A 27,074-nucleotide genomic window follows, 5' to 3' on the forward strand; every position below is an offset into this window, starting at 1 on the left:
GGAAAAAGATGAGTATATTTTCATCCACAGTGGAATTTCGACAGAATTTGGCGAAGTGCCGTGTTTTGACAAAATTGTATCAAAAATGTCGATGTAGTACCAATGTACTTTTGAGATTAAAAATGTACCAAAAAAGTACAATTGTACCATCAATTTCATCACTGGTATGCACTTATGCAAAGCTAGAATTCGCATGAATTTTCGTTGATTAGCTGGCGCCGCTACTTCTACTGAGCGATGCGCGCACTTCCATTTGAAAAATTTTAGCATCGCATTTGTTCTACTTCAATTTGCTTCTGCTTTAGTTTGGTTCTACTTCAGCTTTGTTCTGTTGTTCTTTTTCCTATCGTGCGGCATTCGTTCGTATGACAAAACCTTTCGTGAGTGAAGCAGTTGCTTTGTTATGGGAGTGAAGGAGAGGTACAGTGCTTAAAATGGGAGCTGATGGCTTGCAAGCGATTTATGTAGTGCTTGTGCAGCTGTTTAGTAAATACATACATATGTATATAACCTATGTACATAAGCATAAATTGTATTTTGTTTAGTGTAAATGCATCTATATCTACACATACATACATAAATACATACCATGTATGTACATAACCATTTATGTAAGCATGTACATATAAACAATTGTTTATATGCATCCCGTAGAGTAGGACGCTGTCGGCAGTAATTGAACGGTATCAATTCATCAGTATTCTGCACTCAAAATCGCTTTGTCGTCCGCCAACGCGATCATTTCAATCTCATTACAGCTGCCCTCAGCAATAAGTGCCACGGAAATCGCTTCCAACGCGCATACGTCGGCAAATTGTCTGCAGTTTCAAATAAATAAATAAAAAAAAACAATTCTTTAGTGACTTAGTACAAACATCCGTGTCAAATAAAATAGCTGATGAGTGTTCATTCGCTGGTCGCAATAATGAAAAACTTTTCAGCAATAGGTTTCACGGACCAGAATTTGCTGGTTGAACTGTGACAAGGAGGTCATACAGCAGCATCATACAACAACAATAGGGATCTAAGATTTACCGTCTCTACTTCGACTACAGAGGCTACTAGAGGCTAACAATAAATAGTGATACTATAGAAAAATCCATGTTATGCATAGTTCTAAAGTCAGTGTCTAAGTTCGCGTTGAACCATTTTTTTATTGGATTTATGGTTAAAGCGTTAATTGTGTAAACCGCGGCATAACATGGAAGGTGAGTAGTAAGTACTACAATTGAATGATCAGTTATCGCTGATAATGGCCTGGTATCAGCTGAGCTTTGCACTAGGTGTCTGAAAAGTTCATTATAAATAGATGTACGTACATCAGCATATTTGTATGTATGGATTTATAAATATGTACATATGTATGTATTTAATATAAAGATAGTGTGCCGATGCTTCCTTATTTATTTCTTTTTTAAAACGCCCATGAAGGAAAACCCTCGATAGTTCGGCTTAAATGAGTGTGCTTTGGCCTTGCCGGGACCAACAGAACAGATAGAACGGAGGATTAAGTTCAGAGTAGAAGTTAAAAAACCCATCAAGGATAACTTTGGCCACAAACCAAATTCATTTTTCGCACATTTTTAAGTTTAAAAACACCTCCGGTTCTTGTATCTATCGCCATCAAAACCACGACTGAAATAGTATATGTGGGTTACTCAGTTCGGAATACTGGGAAATCAGGCAGGTTTTGAAATTCACTTTTTTTCATTTCAATGCCTAGTGAAAATTCGGCATTAAATTCACAACTTCAAATCGATATAAAAGTAAAACACGGATCCAACTTCTACAAATACTTTGGTACTTATTCATATGTTGACCTCTTTTAATGAATGCAGACCAATTGCCATCACTTTTTGAGTATTGCACTGTGGTATTACTCCTCCGTATATTAGGTGACTAAATCTCACATGCCATACTAGATAAGGTTTGACATACCCTGTTGCAAAAATTAAATTAAATAAACAAATTAATATTTTATGGCAGTTATTAATAAGAAATTTCTCTTAATATCTGATAATGAACGAGTTTAAGTAGAAGACGTATTTATTTATACATTTTAAGAGGCTTTTATTTGAAAAAACAAAAGTACAACTTTTTCTACAATTTATGAATTAATTTATTATTTCTTGAGTACAAAACTCAAATAGCACATACCCTAACGCACTTTACGCCCTTGTTACGCGTTTCGTGGCGAAAGCCGCACTACATTCATTATAGTTACGAACTCGCCCATTTTTATTGTTTAAGAATTATTACGATTTTTAAATCGCTGAGGTGTGGTACACCCTACCTCGTACACGGAGGGTTAACATTTATCTTTCCTGCTCTATAGCTCAAAAACTGTTAGCTGTACACAAATTTTTAATACCGAAAAATCGAATTGAATGTGAAACAAGTAATTTTTACGCAAAAAACAAAACCGACTTCAATTCTCATATAAAAATTTAAGATTATCGTTAATTTCTTCACGATTCAATTCTCGTATCTAAACAAAATTAGTATGGGACCACCTTTGAGGTACTCGATGAGTCATCGAAATCGGTTAACGTGATCCAAAGTTATGCGGTAACAAAGATGAAAAAAAAAATATTCCGACGAACTGATAACCTCCTCATTTTTTTGAAGTCGGTTAAAAACAGGCACATGACATTTTGAACAGATTTGAGACAATTTTTCATTTGTTTGTCTAATGTTTATTATTATTTTTTATTAAAATCTAGTTATTTATATAATACATGTATATTCACATTCCAAACATTGTAGAAAAATTCAAAAAATTTCCACAACAACAACGAACTTTTTATTCATTATTTTTAGAAAAATTCTAAGTACTCAGTTTTGTAGCTCACTAAATTCTAACACTTTATAAGTGTGAGTTTCAAGAGGCTAAGCATCGGTTTTAAAATCATTAGAATCCAAATCAAAGACATTTCGAAACTTGGAATTTCAGCCACTCTCAGACTACTGTGCCATCACAGGGCCACCTCATCGTCACTCTTTGCTGGGTTGCCAGGAAACGAGTCTGCAAACGAGATGACCTGGTATGGCTCTGAGGTGCCAATAAACGTTGCAGACAGCTTTATACAGCCATAGTTTAGTTTAGTAATCATATCAGAAAAATGTATCAATAAACTCCACCCCTTATAAATGAATTATGTATTCTCTGGGTCATTACCGTCGCGGTTAAATGAAACTCAACAGATTTGCAGTTAAGGCTCTTACTAACGTCATCAAATTGTACCGATGCCCCTCCGATGGCGAATATCAGAGTTCTCCCTGCTTATATTGCGGATATGAAAATTAGGAAAATTAATTGACCCAACTACCATTGTAGACCTGCAACCTAGGCGCTTAAAGCCCTTCTGTAACGCTAACGCTTCTTAAGCAGGCACAGATAGTAAATATGGAGCTCTCGAACCAACTAAATTTAAAATCGTTAAAAAATGGTTATGCGGTAACGCTTTGATAACCCAGCAAGTCTGTTTCTTGGACTTCTTTGTATGGAATTGAAGTTGTGCTCGACCAAAGCCAAAACTCAAATATGTAATTTACAATTTCTAGTTTAGTACATCCAATGCTCTAAATACAACAAAACACTTGGCTACCATTCTCTACAGGGCTTCAATGCCTTCATAAATAATACAAGCGTAGTAAATTGCGAATAAAATCCACAATGCAAAGATATCTCGCTATCATTTGTCTCGAAAGCTTTCATCAAATATTTGCAAATCAACGAACTCAACGCAGTCACTTCGTTCGGTCCACTTTACATGCTGGCCGGGTAATGATGTGATTGCGTATACCAAAAGGCACGCTCACACCACAACGGCCAGTGCTACTTTCGATCTCATGCCCAGTATGCCACTGCTGCTGAGCAATCGCAGTGTTGACAACTTCATTGTCTATTATGAACATGAGCAGAAATATGAGAAGCTTTTCATGCAGCTGGAAGCGCTACCACGCCTCTGTTGGCGTCTAATCAAATTTATTTTTGGTCTGGATTTACTACGCGTTTTGATAACTAAATTTTTTCATTCCTACAAAGGTATTTATGACAGCGATCGATTGTTGATGTCCTGCGGTTCACTGTACACGGCGCTTTCGCGCACCTATCCAGAGGCACAGGCACCAGCCAAATCGACGGTAATCCCTGTAGAAGCGAGCGAACAGACGCCATTGTTTAAGGGTAGCAAAAGTTATGGTGGCACTGCAACGGCGGCAATCGGTGATGGTTATGCCAGCAAGAGTGGGGCTGATAGCAGCTATGGCAGTGAGAATGATAACTCTAGTATCAAAGGCGGCAAGGGCATCGTTAATGTGGCGATGCGAAAACATGGAAAGGAATGCTGCGCTTACGCACAAATGATGACATTTGTTTTGATACTAGCTGGTGGTTGTGTTATCGCCACTTATCTCTTAATTGCTGAATGTAAGTTTTGAGATCAAACAAAATTAATAACAAACATACTTAAATATTTAACATTTGTATACAATTAACCTATCTGTTGATGTACTACCTAGACTTGATAATAAAAAAATAGCATCGCTTTGTTGAGCGTTGGTTAAGGTATATATGCATTTACTATGTATGCGCTTAAACAATGACTCATCCCGCTATGGGGAGTGGGTCAATTGTGTCTAAGATAACTTGGCCCATAGTGAAAGTAAGATGAGAAACCCAAATTAGATATACTAAAGGGATGACTACTGCTTCTCCAATTATTCTGGTATCAGCACGGCTTGGCATTAAGAAAATAAGGGCTTATGGTTCACCACGCTACCTCCAATATGAATTTATTAGAAAAAGCAGGAAATCAAAAGGATTCTTATTTTATTTAGAGTAGGAAATATCCAAAGGCAGCGAGAGGGTAGGGAGAAGTTGAGCAGCCTACAAAATGTTATATCTATTTTGTGGGAAAGTTACAATGTCGTGGTAAAGAAAGACTCGTTTCTCCGAATTTCCAAAAAATATTCTGCCAGACGAATGGGTGTGTATTAATGAGAATTAATTGTGGGAAGTTTCTTTAGCGGTACAGTTGTCACATGACCAGTCAACGAAAATTGAACTAAAGTTAACTGATCGAAGTAGATAACTTACTGGAAATATTTAAAATATTTAAGGTTACTTTTCCAGGTTTTTAAAAGTGAAAATATTTATTGATTTTTTTTTATCAGCCGAACTATCTAAAATTTCCATTGAAAATTTGTTGCTAATATTGTTTTAAACGAATTTTTAACGAAAATAAAACATGAATTTTATGTCGAATACAATTCTTATTTTGACTTCAGCGCCACTTAGCGGTTTCGTTTCTTGCAAATCAATGTATTACTATGTTTCAACTAAATATGCCAAATATTAAACAAATCGGAGTATAAATAAATAAAGCTTTTAAAAATATCTTAACGCTGGTGCCACCTAGCGGGGCCATTATTCGCCAAAAAATTGAATGCTGGCTTAAGCAGTAACACTTAGGTCTCTTTTTAGGCGGTTCTTTTTCATGCGGATTTTAATGTATGCGGTTTTTCAAACCATTTTTTCGCTGTAGCGATTTTGCGTGTTTGAGAGTTTTTATAACTTTTTTTCAATATTTAAGAGGCAATGCTTCTGAGAAACAGTTTGTCTTACATAATTCATGTCTTTTTTATGGTATTTTTTTTGTTTTTGATTAAAATACCGATACAATTTTATTTATTTCATTAATGTTCAGTTTTACATGGAAAAATAAGTGTTGTAGTGAAGTAATAATTTAATTTTTTTTTTTTTTGCTTAATATTGCCACTCTGGATTTTTTTATGCGTTTTTTTTAGAACTTTTTACATGGAGTATCTGAATTTATGCGATTTTTGAAAATGCTGGAACGCATCCCCTGTTTTTGTATGAAATTAAAGAACTTTTTTGTGCGGATTTTTTTTATACGGCTTTCTGAGGAACGCATGTACCGCATAAAAAACGACCTAAGTGTATATTATAACAAGTAATTTTTAAACAAAAAATACAACCGATTCAATTCTCACTTAAAAAAAAATTAGGAGCATTGTTAATTTATTCTCGGATCTAAACCAAATTAGTATGGGACCACCTCTGAAATTGATTAACATGGTCCAAAGTTATGCGGTAATATACATAAAAACAATATTCCGATGAATTGATAACCTCCTCCATTTTTTGAAGTTTGTTAAAAAGCATCCGAATTGGTTTATAAATAAGTTTAATATATGACTTCTATATATTTGTTCTCGCTAGACCTTCCGCTGTAAACGCCCACATCACACTTACTTTGAAATCGGAGAAAATCGCGACTTGGCCTTTTTGTTAGCGGATAGCTAGGGCAAAAATTAGTAATTACAAACTTTTATTCGTGTCCCAGTCTAATGTATTAGTATATGTAGTACAATCCTTTTTTTAGCCAATTTAAGCTGTTATTCATTTACAACAAAGAAATAAATATCCTCCAAAGTTTTGCATTACCACCAACCAACCTCCCATTCCGCAAACAATTTTCAAGTTTCTTTCTCTTACAGCACGCCTGCCGACTTTGCGATTCTCGTTGGATCTGGTACATCGTCACATGTGGAGCAATGTTTCCGCACCACTCGCCGCCATCTTGAACCACTCCAACGTACTAAATATTGTGATAATGCAGACTGGTGGAACTGATTGTGATAAATATGAGAAATGCCTACAAATTCTACGCGAACTTCAAAAGCAGGTTTCTAAACTACAAACCAATGGGGGTGTGTTCGAGCTACGTAATAATAGCCGCAATATTGCAACACTGTTGCTTTCTTGTTGCTCTGTTGCTGATGCTCAACTAGAGATCTGCTGAAATGCTGCAGAAATTGCGTAGTGAAAAATTTTATATTGCATCAGGGTTGCCAGTGATGAGCAACGGTTTGTCAATATTTTGTTCCGAATTTTCGGGTAGAGCGTAAGGTACTTTCATAAAATAATAACACTGCCGCATTTATTGCAGCTCGAATACACCCAATTATTCCTCTAGCAACAACATGTAAATATATCGATATATATATGTATGTATGTATTTATATGTAGTATCAAGAAAAGCATGGCACCGCTCAGGAGATTCCGTTTAACTTTCTGATTGGCGGCGATCGACAGACCTATGAGGCACGCGGTTGGAACTATGAAAGTGGGCTGCCATTGGCGGTGGTGCCACAGAATGCCTCGCTGGTGATTGCATTCATAGGTATGTCTTGTGGCGCATCATCTTGGTGAGCACACTAAAAAAAAAACTACCGTTTTTATATGCCATTCATTCAGGCAACTACACGATATCGGCGCCCAATACGATGCAGCTGCGCTCGGCTCTTTCGCTCATTGCTGAGTCGGTGCGACAAAAGAAGCTCCAGCGCAAATATAAAATATTTGGCCTGCGGAATTCAAGCGACGCTTATAATGATGGAAAGGCGCTTTTTGGCGCCATTGGCGAGTGGAAACAGTTCGATGGTCTGTTAGCAGTGATTTGACTAGGGTCTCGATTTTTTTTTTCACTACCTGCTGAATGTCCATATGTATTTTTACGTAAATGTATGTATGTGCATATGTGTATTTGTTTGATATGTTTCTCAGTTAAATTTTTTGCTTCATGGCAAGCCAAAAAATTTATTCAAAATTAGAAGGTATTAGTTATTTTTTTTAAATAAGCAAATTATTTATTTATTCAAATATTGCGCAGTTGCAACGATAAAGCATTTATTTGTATAGTTACATATATGTATGTATAAGTGCATATTCGTATGCATGTTAAGCTAGTATAATTGTATAAATATGTATGTATGTGTACATAGAGACAAATAACTTTTTGTTGCATATGTTAACTTGCTATACGTAATACTAAACAAAGCCCTCAACTCATATGCTAAATGACGCAATGCAAACCATAATGCAACTTACTGCTTACTGCAAGCTAAACAATTGTAATTGTAATTATTTCCTTTACGAAATATTAAACTAACTTTAAGTAATGTAAATTAACACAACACGCACATCAACACAGCACCGGCGAGCTTGGCTCGTTTTTTTTTTTTTTTTATTTTATTTTTTTCTCTTCTCCAGTAAAACTTCGCTGCTTTTAGTCTAATCGAATTCCAGTTTGCGAAAACTCCCCTCAATCGACTCGATCTGTGAGGCGAAATTCAATCCATTAGTACCTTTCTCCGCGTTGAAGCTACTTTTCCGCAAAATTCCACGATCGCTGAGCAGCGCGCTCTTGTCCAGGCTGATTATGGCCTCACGCCTGGCCACCAGCTCCTCTTTCCACAACTCCACCATCGCTTTCATGGGCATATGACCGCCCAGTTCTTGTGGCAGGCAAGTCGGATCGACATGCTTCGCCAGTTCTTTGTCCTGTGTGTAGAGCACCAACCGATCGCGCATCTTCGTACTCACGCGTCCCTTCACGAAATCGATTAGCCACTTGAGCGTCGCCGGCACATTCACCAAATGTATCTCTTTGTGTCGCAGCGGTAGCGATTGTTCGCTCCAACGAAAAACTCGTGCAAATTCGGTCGGATTCCAATTGGTCACATGCGTCGTGGTGACACCGGCAAAGTCGCCCACATGTATGAGTCCACAGATTTGTGTGGCTTGATCTTCCATGAGGCACTCGTAGGTGAGGAAATGTGCACGCGCCTGATCGCTGCTGTTGTATAACTTTGGATTGAAGCCTTTGGCATTGATCACCACCACACGACGTCCGTTCTTGTCGCGCTGCGGTGAGGCGAAAATGTAGCCACTGCTGATAATGTCATTCAACTTGGGTTCCAGAAAGTCCAGCTGTGTGCTCATGTGTGGAAAAGTGCGGCGCACATTCAAGTACTTGAGTAGAGTTTGTTGCGCCATGGGCACACTGTACTTTTTGCAACGCAGAAAGCGCAAAAGGAACTGTTCGTCCAGCCGCACATCGCGCATATCCTCATGTTTCAATATCCAGTTGCGCAGTTGTTCCAGACTCTGCTCCCGCGTACACTTATCTTCGCGCAATTCGCGTTTGGCAATCTTTAGAATTTGTTCGGATAATTCTGTTTCGGCGAATTGTTCGATGGTGTGCTTCATGATGAGTGGATTGAGGTTATGTTAGCGCGTAACTGGCTGAATCGAGTGCGATAATTGATTGAGATGCGAATAGGAAGGAGCTTCTGTAAATATATAAAGAAAATAATTAATAAATAAATTTCTTAATGATGAAAACAATGTTTTTATATAATTAAGTCTATATAAAAACAGTGGAGCCTAAAAATATACACCATGAAAAAGTTACAGATGTAATGTGTAATAAGTACAGCTCGAATTCTTATGTTAAAAAATACGCCTAAAAATATGTGACATCATAACTATAAGCAAACTGTATATCAATTTATATATTTTGCTTATAGTTTTGATGACACCTATTTTAGGCTTATTTTTTATTTTTTTTGAATACAAATCCGAGCTTTAGTCATAAGCCAAATCTAGCAGTATGCGAATAAAATTATCGATAGCGATTTTTCAAAATCCCACTGCAGGTCTCAGTTTTAATCCATACTTGCAGGCAGCTATGGTTTAAGCTCCTACTGGGTGAGAAGATAATGTATTTTGGTTCGATTTTCCATTGTACCCGTTTTTTGGTTCGAAGACAAATCGGTCTCGTCTTTGTGCCATATTTTTGAAACCGAAATTCATTCCGAAATACATCACTAAGCGTTTGTCGCAATGTAAAAGCAAGCATATCCTAAACCTAAAGCGAGATCTTTCTATTTATTACACAGAGAAAGATATTTTGAAGGTAGTCTCCGGGCACATAGAGATTTCCATAGACATTTTTTTATTATTTTTGTGTAAAAATTACACCACCCAGCAGTGTTTTTGCAAAAGAACAAGTCCGTTGAAGTTAAGGCATACGCGGCAGTGGGTTAATATCCTTTATGTTTGTTAGACCTCGGAAGAAAGGCTTGCCTGGAAACTTTATTCAAGCCCTCTCCAGTTCTGCGCATATACGTGCCTTCAGAATCTAGTAAATTACAGATTGACAAAATGTAATGTATTCCAGCCGAGCAAATGGCAGTTATTCGAAACAAATCCTTCCAGGTCAGTTTGATGAGAAATTCAGTCCGGTAGTTGGGCCACAGGATCCTTCCTAACTACATATCCTGTAGTATTGTGGTTCTTTCCATCTACGGTCACCCACTTTTTACCAGTGTTTAGAAATGCGGTCCTTGATACAGCGCAGAGGCACAAAAACCTGATTTAGTTTGGAAGGAATTTCCGTCCTTCCTTGTCAAGCTTTGTTTCCAGACAAACCGGTTGCGGCGTTGTGCAATTTTCAGTGTAATTTTTCGTTCTTCTGCCACTGTGCGTGTCGTACGGGGGCCAAAGGTCAGATGCCTCTATGAAGACTCAAAAAATCAACAAAAAAAAAAGTTTTCCCGATTGGAGTCGGTTAAGACGTCTTCATAGGATAACCTGATCTTTGACCTCTGTTCTACCCCCTTTACTGACACCCCTGTACAACACCCCTTAACCGACTCCAATCGGGACCAAAATTTCTGTGTGATATCTTCGACTATAGAAGTATCGATTTTTTTAGTCTCCATAGAGGATTCCAAACTTTGCCCCCTGTGCGACAGGCCTCCATTCGGTACCTCAATTTATATGTAATAACTTCGGCTACAGTGGCATCGACGTAAGGACCACCCTACTGTACGTACATATCGTAGGCTTATATTCAATACCCTCTATTCGCAAATTTCATAAAAATGAGCTATAGACATAAGAATCCACTTAAGAGTTACCTGTTATCGATGATGTCAACGTTAACCTTATATATAAATACATACATAATAGAATTAACCGTTGGTTGGCAAAATTAGAGTGCAAGATGGGTTCTTTAATCAGAAATTAGTTTTTGTGAAAGTTTCTCTTTCATGTCTTCAAAGACAAATGTCTAACAAAAGTATTGCCAAATTTACTTACTTAAGCGAATGCGATTTTTTTTTTTTACATAAAATGCAATGCTATACATACATATGTATGTATATATGCGCTAACAAACAAATGCGCGACAATTAAAAGTTCATTTGAGTTGAATGCTGCAGTTTTTGCGATTTATTTTGAACAAAAGCCACTTCAAGGTGCCACAAAGAGGAAGCAACGAAATCAGACATTTTGTTAAGCTCCCGTAAAGCACATTATTAGTATTATTTTTTTTTTTGCATACAAGAATAGTATTCATACTCATAATTGTAACATATATACATATGTGCGTACGTAGTTAAGTGCAAATGAGTTATTTTTATATGCCAACTTGTCAACTTGTACTACCTCAGGGGCATTCATTGTGTTCCAACGGCAAGGGCATACATATTTTGCTAAAATTTATTGCCTGAGCTGTACGCATACATATGTACCTACATACTTGTAAACAGACATACATATGTACAAACATACACAGTTACTTTGGCGAAGAGTAAGATCATTCATTGCCCATTTGCTGATCAAAACTTAAATAGCAAACCATTTGAGCGCAAATAGAAAACACAAACACTTACAAATTTACACACAACTCATATCAAAAAAATGTGTGCGCAAGCAAATACATAATTGCGAGTTATTTGTTGAAGAAGTTTGTTTTGTGCGCGTAATTTGATTTGACGGTTCGGTTCTTAAGTCTTTCGTTTTTTGAATGCGCTACTGTACGCAATTTCAAGTATTTTAAGTATTTCTAAGGTGAAACTGAACAACGTCCCTTTATTAAACATACATATGTATTTATATGTTATTTACTGCTTTATTCGCATTCGCATTCGCATTCGCATGTGCATTGAGCCAGCAATTAAAAAATGACCTAGTTTGGCGGAATTAATGTAATTGTGTTCGCAAAAAAAAAAAATTTGATTTGTCGTTCGGCGAGCATTGAAAACTGAATTCTTGTCGGTTATTAACACAAATTGAACAAATATTTTTATCAAAGCTTGCTTCAATGGCATAATTATTATTGAAAATTGCTTAAGCCATGCTTTAAAGTTCAAAAAGTGCTATATATTTAGTTATTTTAAGGCAAAAGCTTGATTGACAAAAATGTTAAACTTAGTTTTTTTATATTTTGTTTAAAAATTTAAAATGTATTTAATAAAATGCAGCGTATTCGTCAGATGCATTGGGTACACATTATGAAACGTAGCCCGCGAGTCCGGTGCACAATGGTCTGAATCGCCTTTTTTTTTGCATTAACTCGAAAAATGAAGGTAAAAGTTTGAAACTTGGTACATTTTCTTATCATATCATCGATAAGCTGTGGAATTTTTTTGGGAAAATTGGACCACGTCTTAACTCGAAATCAATCTTTTTTTCGAGTCTCACCTTCGATAACGAATATGAAAGAGGTTAGTATTCGATTCGAAAACTAGGCCATTCTCCAGCGAAACGGAACCTGCGTTATCCAATGTATTTTTCTGTCGTTATGACTTCGAAATCCAGCCGATTATCGAATTGGAATTTTAATGAGAGAGAGTGGTTTTCTTATATTTCCCTTCAAGAATGAGCTGGATTTCACTTTCTCTCTTGTTACTATGGTTTCCATTTTTTTCGAACCCATCTCGAGTGTATTTCCAATATACTATGAACGTTGGACAACTAAGGTTGGTTATGAGTTGGTTCTCTGTTCGATATTCATATCGAATGGTCATTTTCGAACGTTCGCCAAAATGTTTATTGGGTATATGTATTTACATATATACATATACATATGTGTAAAGGAATGACGTACCTCTACCAATTTACTAATTAAAGCTATTGCAAGACGCTCTTTCATTTTATATTTTATGAAGCAAAACAATTTACGTAAGGTGTTATTGTCATATTTTAAATTAAAATTTCATGGTCAAAGGGCGTTGCAAAATACACACAGGAATTTAATTTTTTTTCCTCACACACCTTTATTTACAACACAAAAAAAAAGATAAATTTATTTTTTATTAAATCTGATAAGTAAATTTTTAGACGTTAATACCGTTCAAGTCAAAAACTATACTTTATTTACTTTGCTATACCTTTTCGCAGCTGATAAAAATGTTTACAATATTTACCGATTTTATTGATATTAATAATAAAATATTTTAAAATACTATGCAATCAAATCTTCAAGTTAATAAAGAAATATTCCAGTTCTGTCGGAATGAAGGGTATACAAAAATTAATGAACTTTTCAAAACAAAATATTTGCCTAGTCAGCCACATTAGCATTTTTGCATAGCTATGGCAATAGGCTATAGGTAACAAATATAAAATACATATATGTATGTATGTATATATAAATGTATTTGTGTATGAAGATATCCATACAAATGCGGTATGAATGTTTTTTGTTTTTTTTTTTGATTTTTGTGCAGTCCATTAATTAAGGTTGGCTACTTTCGCAGCCAGTATTCACACTTTTTTCAATAAACCAGCGGCGATTTAGCGCAGAAGCAGGCCTCCCGGCAACCGCTGAATGGCTTAAGGTATATTATTAGCAATGCGATGCGAATTGATCCATAATATTTCTCAAAGTTAGGCGCTTATAATTAGTTCAGTGAGCTTGAGTAGAAATATATTTGCTTTAGTAAGCTCAACGAATTATCACAAATGGCGGTATGCATTTATCTTAACATATTCATAAATATATATGTATATATATAACTCAAATACCTAAGGCTTATTCTTCAAAAATTGAAATTAATTTTATTGCGATTCTTTCTTTGGTTTTGGATTTTATCAACCAATTGTTTTTAGTTTCTTTCATTTCGGTCATCCCATCGTTCGCATGTGACCACTTTGATATTTTTATGATTTTTTCTCTTTTGTATAAATTTACATTGATTGTGCGTCATTGCACTCAACCGGACAAGAGACAGATTGTGGTGAGAGCAACAAATAAATTTTTTCTTGCATACAATGTGTGGTTGACCTGTTTTCTGTAAATAAATTTGAACTTGAGCCGAATTTACACTTACAAAAGTCACCGTTGAAAAATCGGCATAATGGCTGATTTTTAAAATTGTTTGTATATGCCAGTGTACATTAGGGTGGTCCAAAAATACATGCGGATTTGGGGAGTTTAAAATGTTAAGCTCTTTTTTGTTAGAAAAAAATTATATTTCGAACTGTCTCAACGCCCATGAAGCTTTCCATCTAATTTATATAGGGAAAAAACTTTCGTAGAAATGGTATAGAAATCTTGAAAATAAATATTTTTCGATTGGAAAACTCTTTTTGTCTTTAGGAGACTTCCAGTAACAATACCCAATTGTTTACACATATACAGGTCCCTCAAAATTTCAAAAAAATTTTTAGTATTAAAAATGGTAAAATAAACAATTGGGTATTATAAATGAAAGTCTCCTGAAGAGAAACAAACTTTTCCGATCGCAAAATATTGATTTTCAAGCATTCTATACCATTTCTACGAAAAAGTAATTTCCCGCATAGAAAATACATGGAAAACTTCAAAATTTTTTTCTTTACAAAAAAGTATGGGTATTCTTTTTTCCATTTAGAAAAATCCTAGGGGGAGGGCTTAACATTTTCAACTTTTTTTTGTACCACCCTAGTGTACATATATACATGTGTGACTATGTCGCTGTCATTATAAAGTTTAGCATTCTCTTTTCTTCAGTATCCTGTGGCACACGGAAACATGGTCAAAGATCTTGTGAAACCATCTAAATCCTTCTCTGTATTCGGCTTCGTCTATGTTTCTGCGCCATATAAAAGGGTATGACAAATTTTTACGGTTCTCTGCTTTTCAATTGCCTACTTAGCCCAAAGTAGCACCTGTTCGCAAGGGTAGTCTCCTTCGCTTGATTCCCACAAAGACATTGGTGTTGTTTATGCCGTATCTCAGATAGACAAAGTGACCACAAACAGTGATTTGTGTTCCAATAGCGAAGACTCTTTATTAGATGCCAGGAGGTAATTTTTGTTATCCTCCTGAACCGCTAGCTTAACCGCTATTCCCCTCTTCTTCTTATTTCTTTCGGATTCAGTCGAGATCAAACAATTTCGCCAGTTGTCTCTCTCCTTCGCGTCTGAAATTGGTCCTTCAATTGGGTTCGCTGGGTATCGAACCGAAGGAACCATTCACCGAAGCCTCATCATTCATACGTACGACATGTCCAAGCCAGCGGAATCGTTGTACATATTTGAATACGCTTACCTACATACATCATTCCATTTTCTTCGGTACCCATCGCCCACGTCAACGTAAAATAGATCTTCAGCACCATCCAAAACCTTCTAATTGTTTTTTTTTTGGGCATAGTCCACATTTCTGCGCCATATAAAAGGACGACCGTGATTAGAGATTTGTTCGTCGAGAAAGGGTTCTTCTTTTCAATTGCCTACCGAGTCCAAAGTTACAACTAAAATTTAGAAGGCTAATTGCACGATAATTTTCACCAGTTGTCGGAGACTTTTCTTATAAATTGGTATAGTAAACTTAATTTCCAATCGGTCGACCTGCGCCTCTCCGAACATATTCTCCACAAGAGGTATGCAAACTTACGCTAATAGAAAATACTTAAATCTAAATTTTCCGTTATAATACAAATCGAATATGAATTGTGGAGCACAAAAAAATGGCATTTGCTTGCAAGGCTACAAAGGAATATGGCATCCTTGAAGATAACAATTATGCTTCGATAATTACTCGTATAAAATTCCAAGTAAATATTTATTCCATTGAAAAAACCTTTCAGTTTTTTTCCAGTACTCATCGCATTTTATTAACTTGCCTCATTGACTTTTAACTTCTTTGCGAAAAATAAAAACACGAATATGTACAGTGACGAACAAAAGTATTGGCACAGTGAATTTTTCGACATATATGCTAAGTTTTTTATTTTTTAATAATTTTTTTTTTTTAAATCTGAATAAAAAGTTGCAAATTAGTGTGCATATTTAATGAATTTTCCTGAGTTTTGCACAAAGTTTAGAGATTTTATTATTATGTTATATGGTGTAGAATGAACAATATTTTTATAAAAAGTTATCGAAAATAAATTAGAATAAAGAACTTTGCATATATTGCGAAAAATTCACTGTGCCAATACTTCTGTTCGGCACTGTACATAGAAACACATGTAGTAAAGCAATCTTTCGGCGGCTGGACCATGCGAAATTTAGCAAACAGCCAGTGGTAGTGGTGTTGTGATTGCTACTAGGGCTCCAGCTGTGAACAAAACAATGCTGCTATCTACTAGTTGATTGCAAGCGCTCACAAACATTAGGGTAAATAGTGCCTGGTGCACACCTAGGCTAAACAAGTTTTCGTTTGGGCTGAAGAAATCACCTCTCTTACAGAGACAAATAATACTTACTAGGTAATATGTATGTGTGCACGCAAAGCAAAATTCCCCAGCATATTGCAGCACAATCATTTATCAGCGCCATAAAGCACAAATATACAACTGATCGTAAACAGAGATGCAAACAAATGTGGACATACATATGTATGTATTTATGTATGTATGTACACTCACGGCAAATAGTAATGGCACAGAGAATTTTTCACATACATATATGCAACAATTTTTTATAATTATTATTTTTTTTACGCTAATTTTTTACAAAAATATAGTTCAGACTACAACAGAAAACCATAGAAATATAGATTTTAAATTTTATGGAAAACTCAAAAAAATTCAATAAATTTAAAAATTTTTGGGGAATGCAATTTTATAGGCCATTAAATTTTAGTATAATAAAGTGCAGGTTTAAAGTAGCTAGGATTTTTTAAGCATTTTCTTCCATAGGAAATTCGAAAATACGTTTTATCCAAGGTACATTGAACAGGTAGTATCAGTAGAGCAGCTGATTTGATTTATTTTCAAATTATTTGGTCTCGAAAATGTCAAATATTTTTAATTTTTTCTCACGAAAATTATAAGTTGTTAAAATCCATTTGCTTGTGAAACCTTTTTCCATACAAAACAAGCGACTGAATAGCTGCTTTTGGAACGTTCGCCCAACTCGGCAGCTCGGCCTTGCAAAGGATGGATCAATGCTTCGAGAAGCAAACAAATTTACTAGGAAAGAAAGTTGCAACAATTTTTATTTTTTCCAATTTCAATTTTTTATTTTTTATAATTTTTTGTATTTCACATGGCACGCTTTGATTTAGAAGAAAAAATTCAGAACAGTTTTTGACACTTTCGATACCAGAAGCAACAACAAAATACACGCAAATGTTGTTTTTGCTCTACTGATACTACCTATTTAATGTGCCTTGGTTTTATGGAAAAAAATGCGAAACATTCAACAAAAAAATCATCAAATATCAACGCGATTTTTTATCAATTTCAAGCAGGTATTTTTATACTAATGGGCTATAAAAATGCTTACACCAAAAAATTCTGAATAATTTGCAAGAAAATTTATTGAATTTTTCTGAGTTTTGCACAAAATTTAGAAATCATATTTTTATTTTTTTTGTGCAGTATGAAGCATATTTTTATAATAAATTAGCGGAAAAAAAAGAAAATATAAATTGTTGCATATCTATGTATTGTGAAACAGTCGCTGTGCCAATCCTTTTTGCCGTGTGTGTATGTATGTACGTATACATATTATATACATGTGTAAGTGCCGTGTTTTTCGCTGCATTTTCACTGCAACCATTACTGACTGGCTTCCCAGTCCCAGTATGACTAACTAATTGCCGCCTTTTGATTTGTGTTCAACGCACTACCGTCCGAAAATAATGCAGACGAGATTCGAAAAATGCAGTTGGCTAATTTTTTTTTTAGACCAAATTCAAAGGTAAGACAACAGTAAAGCAGGTTATTGAACGACTGCAACAGATCCAAAACAAAAGCTAATACCTAAACATCAGAGTGTATTTGTACGTGCCTATGTATGTACATACATGCATCATATTTACAAACAAATCTGGTAGGCTTTCAATAGATGGAGAGCTCTTAAGCCAAACAAGCGACTTAAGCCGATTTAAGAAGTTATCCCGATGTACGGCAAGCAAACAAATTCGATAATGATTTTACCTACTCTTTATGTGCATAGATACATACATGTACATACATATATACGTTATGGACGCATACAAATATATGTACATATGTTTGCATTCGTAAGAAGTATTGGATTTACATACGTATTTAAGAAATTCGGAAAAAGTTACGAACTGCAAAGTTCAAAGGTGAATTTTTGGTTAATGTCAAACCAGGAAAAAACGCCTGCAACCTTATCGCGTTGTTGACAGATTAAAATAATTAACATACTTAGTAACATAGTTTTCAGCAATATGCGCATGCGTAGCCATGAGTTTGTTTTTCGGTTACTTTTAGCGACCTTGAAAACCCGGCGACGCTGTAAAACTGGCTTGAACGTTATTAAAAATTGTCTGCGAGCTCATTTCGAACCATGCACCCGGATGGGGCCCTTTATGTGGATGAGTGTATGCGTGTTAGATGCATTTACATACATAAAATAAACAAGAAATAAACGTTATACACAAATACAAACACATACATACATATGCATATATATTGGTATATATGTATTTACATATTTACATACACTAAGTATTTAGTATTATTTACACATGCAATTAAAATTTGCGTAGATACATTTGAATGCCTAATTATGTGTATATGTATATGTACCTAAGTACACATTCAGGTATTTTTGTATTTGTGTACATTCATATAATATGTATATATTTATCCGTGAAATTGATTTGTATTAATTTTAAACTAAATTTTCACGATAATTACTACTGCTAGCTTCGCTTATAAATGTTTATAATCAGTTGATTGATTTTATTTTCTGCGGTGCACATTAGTTTACGTGGATCGTTTTAAGTCAGCATGATAAACAGAAACTCTGCATTTCGTTGTTGGTTGGGTAGAAATAACTTATTTACTAAGCATATGTATGTATGTATGTATGTACACGAATGTAATCACGAATGACCTTTACAAGATATGTATATAAATAAAGCGTATAGGGGAAGAGAAGGAAAAAAGTGAATAAAAAGTAATATAATATATGTATTTGTGACCATGTACGTGAACAAAAGCCGTTTATCAAATTTGCAGTTTCTTATTTTTGTTTTCTATAATTTCAAGTGCAGTTATCATTGCTTTGTTCCAGCATAATTGCCGGTTTTGTTTTTCAATTAAGCAGAGTTTGCGTTGTTTAAATGTTCAGAGTGAAAATCGGAACCCCCCCTGGCTATTCCCGCTCTTTTAGAGTTCGGGGTGAAAAAAAATTATATCGGTAAAAAAACGAAGTCATGTGGATACCAAAATCGCAATAAACGACCCAGAAAACATTTAGGTCAACTGGACTGACAGAAGTTATGGCTCTATTTATCTTTGTGGTGCTGCGTTATTGCACCTTGTCGAGACAGTGTCAAAAATTTTTTAGAGTTTAGAATAAAAATGGAGACATCTCATCGTTCGCCTTGCTCCAACATAAATAACGCTTCACATGAACTGACACATTTTTTCATGAAACGAAAACTGGTAAATTTTGACAAAAATTAATGAAAAATAGAAAGATGCCTTGTGTTGTTTGCCTTTATACGGATTTTTTTTTTTAACATTAATTTGTATAGTTGTTCCTTGACTTTTTCCATCAAGAATAATCGTTAAATTTCAATTATAATTTGTTCGGTCTAATTTGATCAGTGTTTTATAATTTTTATATTTTCCATCATTTTTAACCATTTTAATGGAGACTGCCTTCGTATGACCGTTCAAAATCCTATATGATCTGAAAAAATTAAATATGAAAATAACAGTTATCGTTTGATCTAAAAAATTCCCGCACTCCAGGATTTATTTAGTCAGAAATTGTCCGATGTACTCAAGATATTCTAAATTTGTGTGGGGGAACGACTTCTTGATCAAAAAAATAAATTACTTAATTAAATTTGATCGAAAAAATATAAATCCGCTTTTAACCGCCAAATTGTGATTTTATTAGTTATTAAGATCACTGCCGTTACGGTCCTTAGTTGTAACACCAGGAACGAAATAAAATTTCAAGTTAGCCCGACATGTACTTTTTTTATTCGCTAAAACCTTAAAAATTTCTTGGATATTTTGCCATGTCATGTACACAATTTTGCAATTTTCCCCCGCATTTAGTTAATGCTTACGCATGCAAATATTATGTACCTACTTTTCTTTATAATTTGCTTAATCACATTCAATAATTTAAGTGTTTTGTAAGCAACTAATTAATGGTAATTATTGTTTTGTTTGAATGCACATACATATGTGTATATATGTATGCATTTGGAAATATTAATTTATACAAAACTAATTGGTATTCTCTTTCATTTGAAGAGTTTAGAAAATATAAAAGCTGGTCAAAAGTCAAAAGTTGCTACTCGACCGAACTCTTCACAGCCAGACTGTGCATTTTGATCAAGCACCGTGATTTGTTTAACCCTTGTGCGGAACCCTAGCTAGAACAGATGACAGAATTTCATAGGCGTAGAATTTTTAAGGGATGTAAGCTCAACAGCAAAGTTTAGAATGCGGCAGTTGATAAGGATTGCAGTCTCCGCGAACTGGTTGAAGGAGTATGGATCTTTGTAGTAATACAATGGGCTCTTTGTTGGGCCCAGGTGCGCTGGATTAACTCTAAGCCCAGAAGCCACTTCAACTTACCCATTTAGAGCTTTGATAGAGTTCGAATTTTTAATAAACAAATTTTAATTTGAAACCTTAAAAAACACTCACTCCATTATAATTTTAAATATCTTTTAGGATATAGACCGCCGTTTTCTTTGTTATTTGGCTATGACTGCAGCTGTATGTATTCATACGTTTAAAAAAAAATTAGTTTCAAGAAGGAAAAATTTACCTTCGGCAAAAGAAAAAACCATATACCGAAAACATTATGAACCGAGTATTGTAAAAAAAATTAAGATAAGCTTTTATTAGTGGTTAGAAAAAATATTTTCCCTCGCACCACCTGACGACTAAATTTTTTTTTGTGGGGTTATTCTTTCCATTTCAGTAATATAGTAGGTTCTAGATATGAAACAAATCGGACCATAGATACGCACTTTTGAAATATCTCTACAGCTGCGCCACCTATCGGGAAAATTATATATAGTTATTCGTATTCGTCGTTAAGATTTTGGGAACTTTGGTTTGCACATCTGAAGATGTGTAGTTTTAGCTTAAGAATACTTATAAACAAACCGATTGAATGACACACACATACACATACATACTCCATAAATATGTAAAATAATTATTTTATTGACACTTAATTTAGAAAGTAAAGTAGAAACCCCCAAATCGAGCTAACATATTTATACATACATGTATGTATGTATGTACATATTTTAAGACGACAGCTGGCCTATTGGACAATTTAAAAACGAGCTTCATTTACATATAATCTTGAAATTCGAAAAGAAAAAGCCCTTGGGCTATAATTAGCAACATACATACATGCATACATACATATATACATATGTATGTTTCTTTTCGTCATTAGATTTATTCATTGATGTTGCCATTTAATCGATATGTATCTATGTAAGTATGTACTTATGTATATGTAATCAAGATTGACACAAATTAATAGCATGCATAAATTTGTATATCGGAGAAGATGACTCTTCTGTCGCACATACATTGATGTAATTCAAAGAAAGAACCCGCAAGAATCACGCAAATGCCAAATATGTATGTATGTATTTATAAAAAAATGCTGATAGCTGGTCCAACCAGACTATAACTAACCATGTAAATATGTATGCGCATAAAAATGTATGCAAATCTTCGAATTTGTAATAAGATAGATATATACATACATATTTAGGATGTATGTATGTATATATATATATATATATATATATATACCAAATGTGAATAAATATTTGTGTACGGTGGCGAAAATATAAATAAGGGCGCGACATTTTAACAAGTTTAGCTATTTGTCTTTCGATTATTAACTGTTTATTATTTTTCGTTGAAAGTATAGCTCGTAATCGAACAAAAGCCATGTACATAAGTGCGAATTTCAAACTTTGTGCCAAAACAAGTAATCTTTAAGCAAAAAACACAACCGACTTCAATGCTCATATTAAAATTTAGGAGTACCATTAATTTCCTCATCACCCAAAGAACGGAACTATTTAAATCAAATTAGTATGGTGCCACGTTGAGGTTCCGCCTTTTCGACAAAAAAAAAACAAGAGTTACCGAAAACGGTTCACCAGCTGATTGCATTTTTACGCATATTTTTGCGGTTGCCTATAGCCTCTTTTCAAATACTTTTTGCATACATACATATACGCGTTTATTTACATAAATCCTTACCTAAAGGGGAAAGGTGCCAATTCCATTTTTTTGAAATCATTCAGGATCATCTTTTATACTGCATCTAAAACTAAATTTGGAAAAACGTGGACTTGGAACGGTTTCACCTTTAGGTAGCGAAATGTTTTTTTCTATTTTGAAATGCTTTTTATTATTTCATTTCATTTATTTTAAAACAAAATTAGTGCAATATTATCCCAAAAAATTGTTTAGTACAACGGTAACTTAAAATTAAGATATGAATAAGAGTTGAGAATAAAAAGTACGTAGTACATCATGTCAAACATAGCCTGACAAATAGCATTAGGCAGAACTTATAAATCTGTATAAAACCAAAAGAGGAACAAAAAAAAATAAATAAAAAATAAGTAAATAAATAAATTAAAATTAAAAAAGATAAAGAACGAAATTTATTTAGCCGGTTGCGAATATGTCCTAGAGCCGAGCTCCAGGTGCGAATGGCATTGACGAAAAATATTCTTGCAGATGTAGATAATTGTAATTGGGTATGATCAGGTCAGTAAGGCGCGCAGACTTTGAGAAGATAATTTTTCGTATAGATTATAGATATCTAGAATCTTTATCCATCATTAGGCGAAATCAAAAAAAAAAATACAATTTATTGCTTTTACATATTCGGAGGCAACAGGCAAAGGGTGAGAAAATTTTGTGTTCGTTTCTTAAAATGTTACACTCTTGTGAGGCAAAAAAGACACATTCTCTGCCCTTTGAAGCTTTGTCAGAGGAGATGGTTGCACTGCAAATCAGATGGTTGTTTAAACCGACAATATTATGAAATGCCTTTTACAGGCTTAAGTGTAACGTCAAACACATTTTGCACCTGGGAAGGGCAACATTTTTTGGAAGAAACGAAATCACCATAAACCTTTTATGTATTGTGAGGAGGTACTTTGCCTTGTTCGCGTTCACCGCCCGACCAACAACTTTCGCATCCTTTATTAAGCTGCCATCCCTGGGTTTCAGGCCAACGATGGCAATATCATCTGCGAAACTGAATCGCCTTACCGGCATATTAGTTATGCGGGGATGGCAAGCGGCTTTAAAATATACAAAAATGTGGCGAGTGCTGATTTTCGTATCAAGTGTCTTCTCCGGAATTTGACGTGGCCAATGGTGGAGTTACCAGGTCTGAAGCCACACGAATTAGGTCCAATCAATTGGTTCGTGATGAAAGTTTCAGTCTTTCGCACAGTATCGCACTGCACACACACACCGATTACAAACGATTGACCAAGTCTCTTAAATATCAATTTTCTTCTGCCTGTGGTTATCTAACACCAATAAGCGTTTGGACTTAAACGAAACGTTCAAAAAGTAATTAGTTACAGCAGCTACTACCGACAATAGCCACAGTCACAATTTCTTAAAATGGGTAACGCAGGTGAGCTCCCAAATTTTAATATACTATATGTACAGTCAAACTTCGCTATAACGAATCCCCCCCAAAAAAAAAAAAACGAAAAATTACTTCGTTATATAGAAAAGAGAAAATAAATTGAGAACGAAAAATAACACTGAAGATGGCACAACGCCGAAACCGGTTTGTCTCCAAACCAAATTTGACAAGGGATGACGGAAAATCGTTCCACATTACATCACACTCCTACCCTGTCGGAAATACCAATAACAAAAATGAGAGAAAATAAATTGCATTCTGTAAAACTTTTCTTTGAAAAGTGATCACTGATCAGTTATTTTAGTTTGAACGAAACTTTTCCTATCTTGCTCTTCAAAAAAAAATGTCTAATAAGCACTTTAAGAGAAGCGAATACAGTGTTTCTTACTTTTTTTCGTTTCCAACGCTTTTTGCGTTTAAAACTTGCGTATAAACTACAGGGAGGAATCCAAATGGCTAGGTAATGTCCTTTTTTGAAACTTTTGCCCTTTCAACTGTTTTACGAGCAACAGATTTTTCCACGGAAACACTTATAAGCGGAGCCATTTCTTAACTGATTATTGCGGCATACGAAAATAAAGCAATAGGTGCTGCCAAAATATGAGCGATGACACATTTTCGATATTTTCAAAATTTTGCAATTTCACCGAACACAGTATACCTACTTTTTGGTAGGTTTGGATAAATGGATATTGAAAATGCTTTAACTTTCAAATTAAGGCTGCAAAAATTGTTAAGTTATAAAGAAAAATTCGCTATAAGGAAAACAAAATACACTAAAAAATGAGGATGATTCGCAATAGAGAAGCCTCGCTTATGCAGAGGTTCGTTATAGAGATGTTTGACTGTGCTATGTATGTACATACATACATACATACATAAATACATGTCCAACAAGTTGGCACTTCTCGTTTTATGTTCGCATGCATATTTCGGTTCATTTTCTTTGTCTTTTTCTCAACTATTATTACTCAGGTCAATTCAAAAGCCACCAAATATGCCACAAAATAACATTTCACATATTCGTATTCGTTTGTATGTACATTTGTATGTATGTATGTAGCTGGTTCAGTCGCAAGTTGTTGGCGTACAAAATTGTTCGTGCAACTCAAAAGCACGAAATAGAAATTTCATAGCAAACAGTAGAGCGATCGAGCACCAATTGCAGAAAGCTGCTGCAATGCAGTGAAGCATGCGCATGCGCCGCATTGCAATAGCTGCAGCCGAATGCAGTTGCATAAAAATCAAAAAGACTACACTAAGCTGAACTTTTGAATGTTTGTTTGTGGATTTTGTGAATGGTTGCATGTTTTCAACAGAGTTTTTATTTTTTTACATACGTTTGTAAATGTAAATGTCCTGTGTAACTATTGTTGCATAAGAAAATAACTGCTTTCGGTTAATATTTATTTTTGCTCTTTTTTGAGTGTAGATATACATTTACATTCATAGAAACACACACGCATATCTGTATGCACTTAGTAGATACTTATGGTAAAAGAATGGGTGGTTTTTCATTCAAATCGTGTAACTCCAGGCCGGAATCGTGTTCATTGTAGAAAATATTTTTTTTTTTTTTGAAATTACACTTTGTATTATTACCATTTTTAAGTGAATAAATTCGCATATTTATTTGTTTAATTAAAACTGGTTCAAAGTTTTTTACAAAATTATTTTTTTTTAATAATTAATTTTAAAGCAAATGAGTTTTTCTTGTTTTTGTCCACTGCTACATACCTCTTCTTTCTTAAATTAAACTATTTTTTTTTTTTAATCCAATATTTTTAAAGGCTTTAGGTTTCACACTAGCGTTTAGCTTTCCATTATCCTTTTTAGCGGCCAAAAGAAATTATCCGAATCATGTGGTTCGATTTAAATAAAACTAACGAAACGACTGTGTCGCCCGACTGCCAAGCGCGGAATAAACTGTGGCTACTACGCAAACGTGTAGATAGATGGCAGTAAACCCCCGCCGCAGAAAAGTACCAAAGCAGCAAAGCAATTTCTCGACAGCAATGCAGCATTTACATAGCTCTCATATAAGTTTAAGTTTAGTTGTGTGTACGCAGCCGCAGCAAACATCCCTCTTGGAAAATGAAGAATGCTTTCAACTGGATGTGGAAACTCCGAAAGATCATCTATCACAATTTACCGTTTGGCTGAACGAAATTTTAAATGATAACAAAAAAAAAAATAAAAATATTGGTAATTTTTGTTCGCCCTAATGAACATTTTTGAGTAAATTGAAGTCTGGAACATGAAAAACAAGTAATTTTTAAGCAAAAAAAACAAAACCAACTTCAATTCCCATATAAAAATTTAAGATTATCGTTAATATCTTCATGATCCAATCATCCGATTTAAACCAGATTAGTATGGGACCACCCCTGAGGTACCACCTTTCCGATAAAAAGAGTTATCGAAATCGGTTAACGTGGTACAAAGGTATGCGGAAAACATACATAAAAACAAAAAAAAATATTCCAACGAATTGATTACCTTTATTTTTTTATTTTTAAAAAATTTAAATTATTTTTGAAAATCGCCCAGTTGTAAAAAAAATCGAGGCGGCGTTACCCAATTTAAGTTATTTGGTAGAAGGGATTTTATAACACAAATTTGGGATTATATATAAAAAGTTGTAATAACATTTACCTTTTAAAAATAATTCAAATCTTATCTTAAACATTTTACATTAAATCCGACAACTACCTCGCAAAAACTTTATATTTAGGTTAATAAAATTTGAGTGAACATATTTGTCTTAAAGTCTTAAAATTGTTCAATATAAAGTAATAAGAGCCAATAATATATTTCCTACTAGTTTAAAAAAAAAATTAAATATAAAATGGTATTAGCCATTATTTAACGTTTAAAAATGTTAGGACTTTAACACATTATGACGCTTAATACGTCTTGTGAGTCCCCCATATGTTTTTGACTATTTAACTACATATATCGTTGTTTATTTGGGCTAAATAAAAAAAAAAAAATTGTTTAACAAAATTTATGATTTATTGTTAGTATGCAAATGAGACTACAATTATCAGCTTATTGAACATTAGCCTTATCTCTTTCAAAGCAAAAACAAAACACAATAGGGATATTCTCTGAGTTTTAAAAAGCGGTTTGCAAAGCTGTCCCATATGAAAACCGGTTTTTATAGTTTTAATATGACATGTCTAGACTTTTATAGGATCTTTGCAAAGCATAGGTTTTATAGCTATAAAAGGTGTCTGGACACACAACATTGTAATTTGTTAAAAGCGTTGTAAAATAATAATAAAAAAAATATAGCTCATTCTACGTGTAC

General features: G+C 34.4%; 2 protein-coding genes across 5 annotated transcripts; one reads left to right on the top strand and one right to left on the bottom strand.

Moving 5' to 3' along the window:
- Positions 1–628: 628 nt before the first annotated feature.
- On the top strand, positions 629–8,003 carry LOC108364307 (peptidoglycan recognition protein 1-like). 4 transcript variants are annotated; one of them, XM_017617934.1, is made up of 5 exons: positions 629–1,215; positions 4,049–4,432; positions 6,526–6,713; positions 7,058–7,211; positions 7,286–8,003. In XM_017617934.1, the coding sequence occupies exons 2-5, from the start codon at positions 4,075–4,077 to the stop codon at positions 7,489–7,491; spliced, it is 906 nt and encodes a 301-aa protein (XP_017473423.1). In that variant the 5' UTR covers positions 629–1,215; positions 4,049–4,074; the 3' UTR covers positions 7,492–8,003. The 4 variants fall into 4 exon arrangements, with proteins under 4 accessions (XP_017473423.1, XP_017473422.1, XP_017473420.1 ...); XM_017617933.1 differs by having other exon boundaries at positions 629–1,208; XM_017617931.1 differs by lacking the exon at positions 629–1,215 and having other exon boundaries at positions 3,619–4,432.
- Positions 8,004–8,046: 43 nt separating this feature from the next.
- On the bottom strand, positions 8,047–25,915 carry Cralbp (Cellular retinaldehyde binding protein). Its single transcript, XM_017617935.1, has 2 exons — positions 25,499–25,915; positions 8,047–9,162 (listed from the first exon to the last, which is right to left on the bottom strand). Exon 2 carries the CDS (start codon positions 9,077–9,079, stop codon positions 8,102–8,104), a length of 978 nt encoding a protein of 325 aa, XP_017473424.1. The 5' UTR covers positions 9,080–9,162; positions 25,499–25,915; the 3' UTR covers positions 8,047–8,101.
- Between the last annotated feature and the right edge of the window lie 1,159 nt (positions 25,916–27,074).

The sequence above is a fragment of the Rhagoletis zephyria genome, unplaced genomic scaffold (assembly GCF_001687245.7).
Source record: "Rhagoletis zephyria isolate East Lansing unplaced genomic scaffold, Rhagoletis_zephyria_1.1 Rzeph_scaffold_01523, whole genome shotgun sequence".
Classification (NCBI taxonomy): domain Eukaryota; kingdom Metazoa; phylum Arthropoda; class Insecta; order Diptera; family Tephritidae; genus Rhagoletis; species Rhagoletis zephyria.

Bases quoted from the DNA above. Each gene is read 5' to 3' on its own strand.
- LOC108364307 (XM_017617931.1), top strand. From the start codon at position 3,853: ATGCCCAGTATGCCACTGCTGCTGAGCAATCGCAGTGTTGACAACTTC. The intron at 6,714-7,057 runs GTTTCTAAACTA...ATTTATATGTAG, and splicing joins TACGCGAACTTCAAAAGCAG to TATCAAGAAAAGCATGGCAC. The intron at 7,212-7,285 runs GTATGTCTTGTG...CCATTCATTCAG, and splicing joins GCTGGTGATTGCATTCATAG to GCAACTACACGATATCGGCG.
- Cralbp (XM_017617935.1), bottom strand. From the start codon at position 9,079: ATGAAGCACACCATCGAACAATTCGCCGAAACAGAATTATCCGAACAA.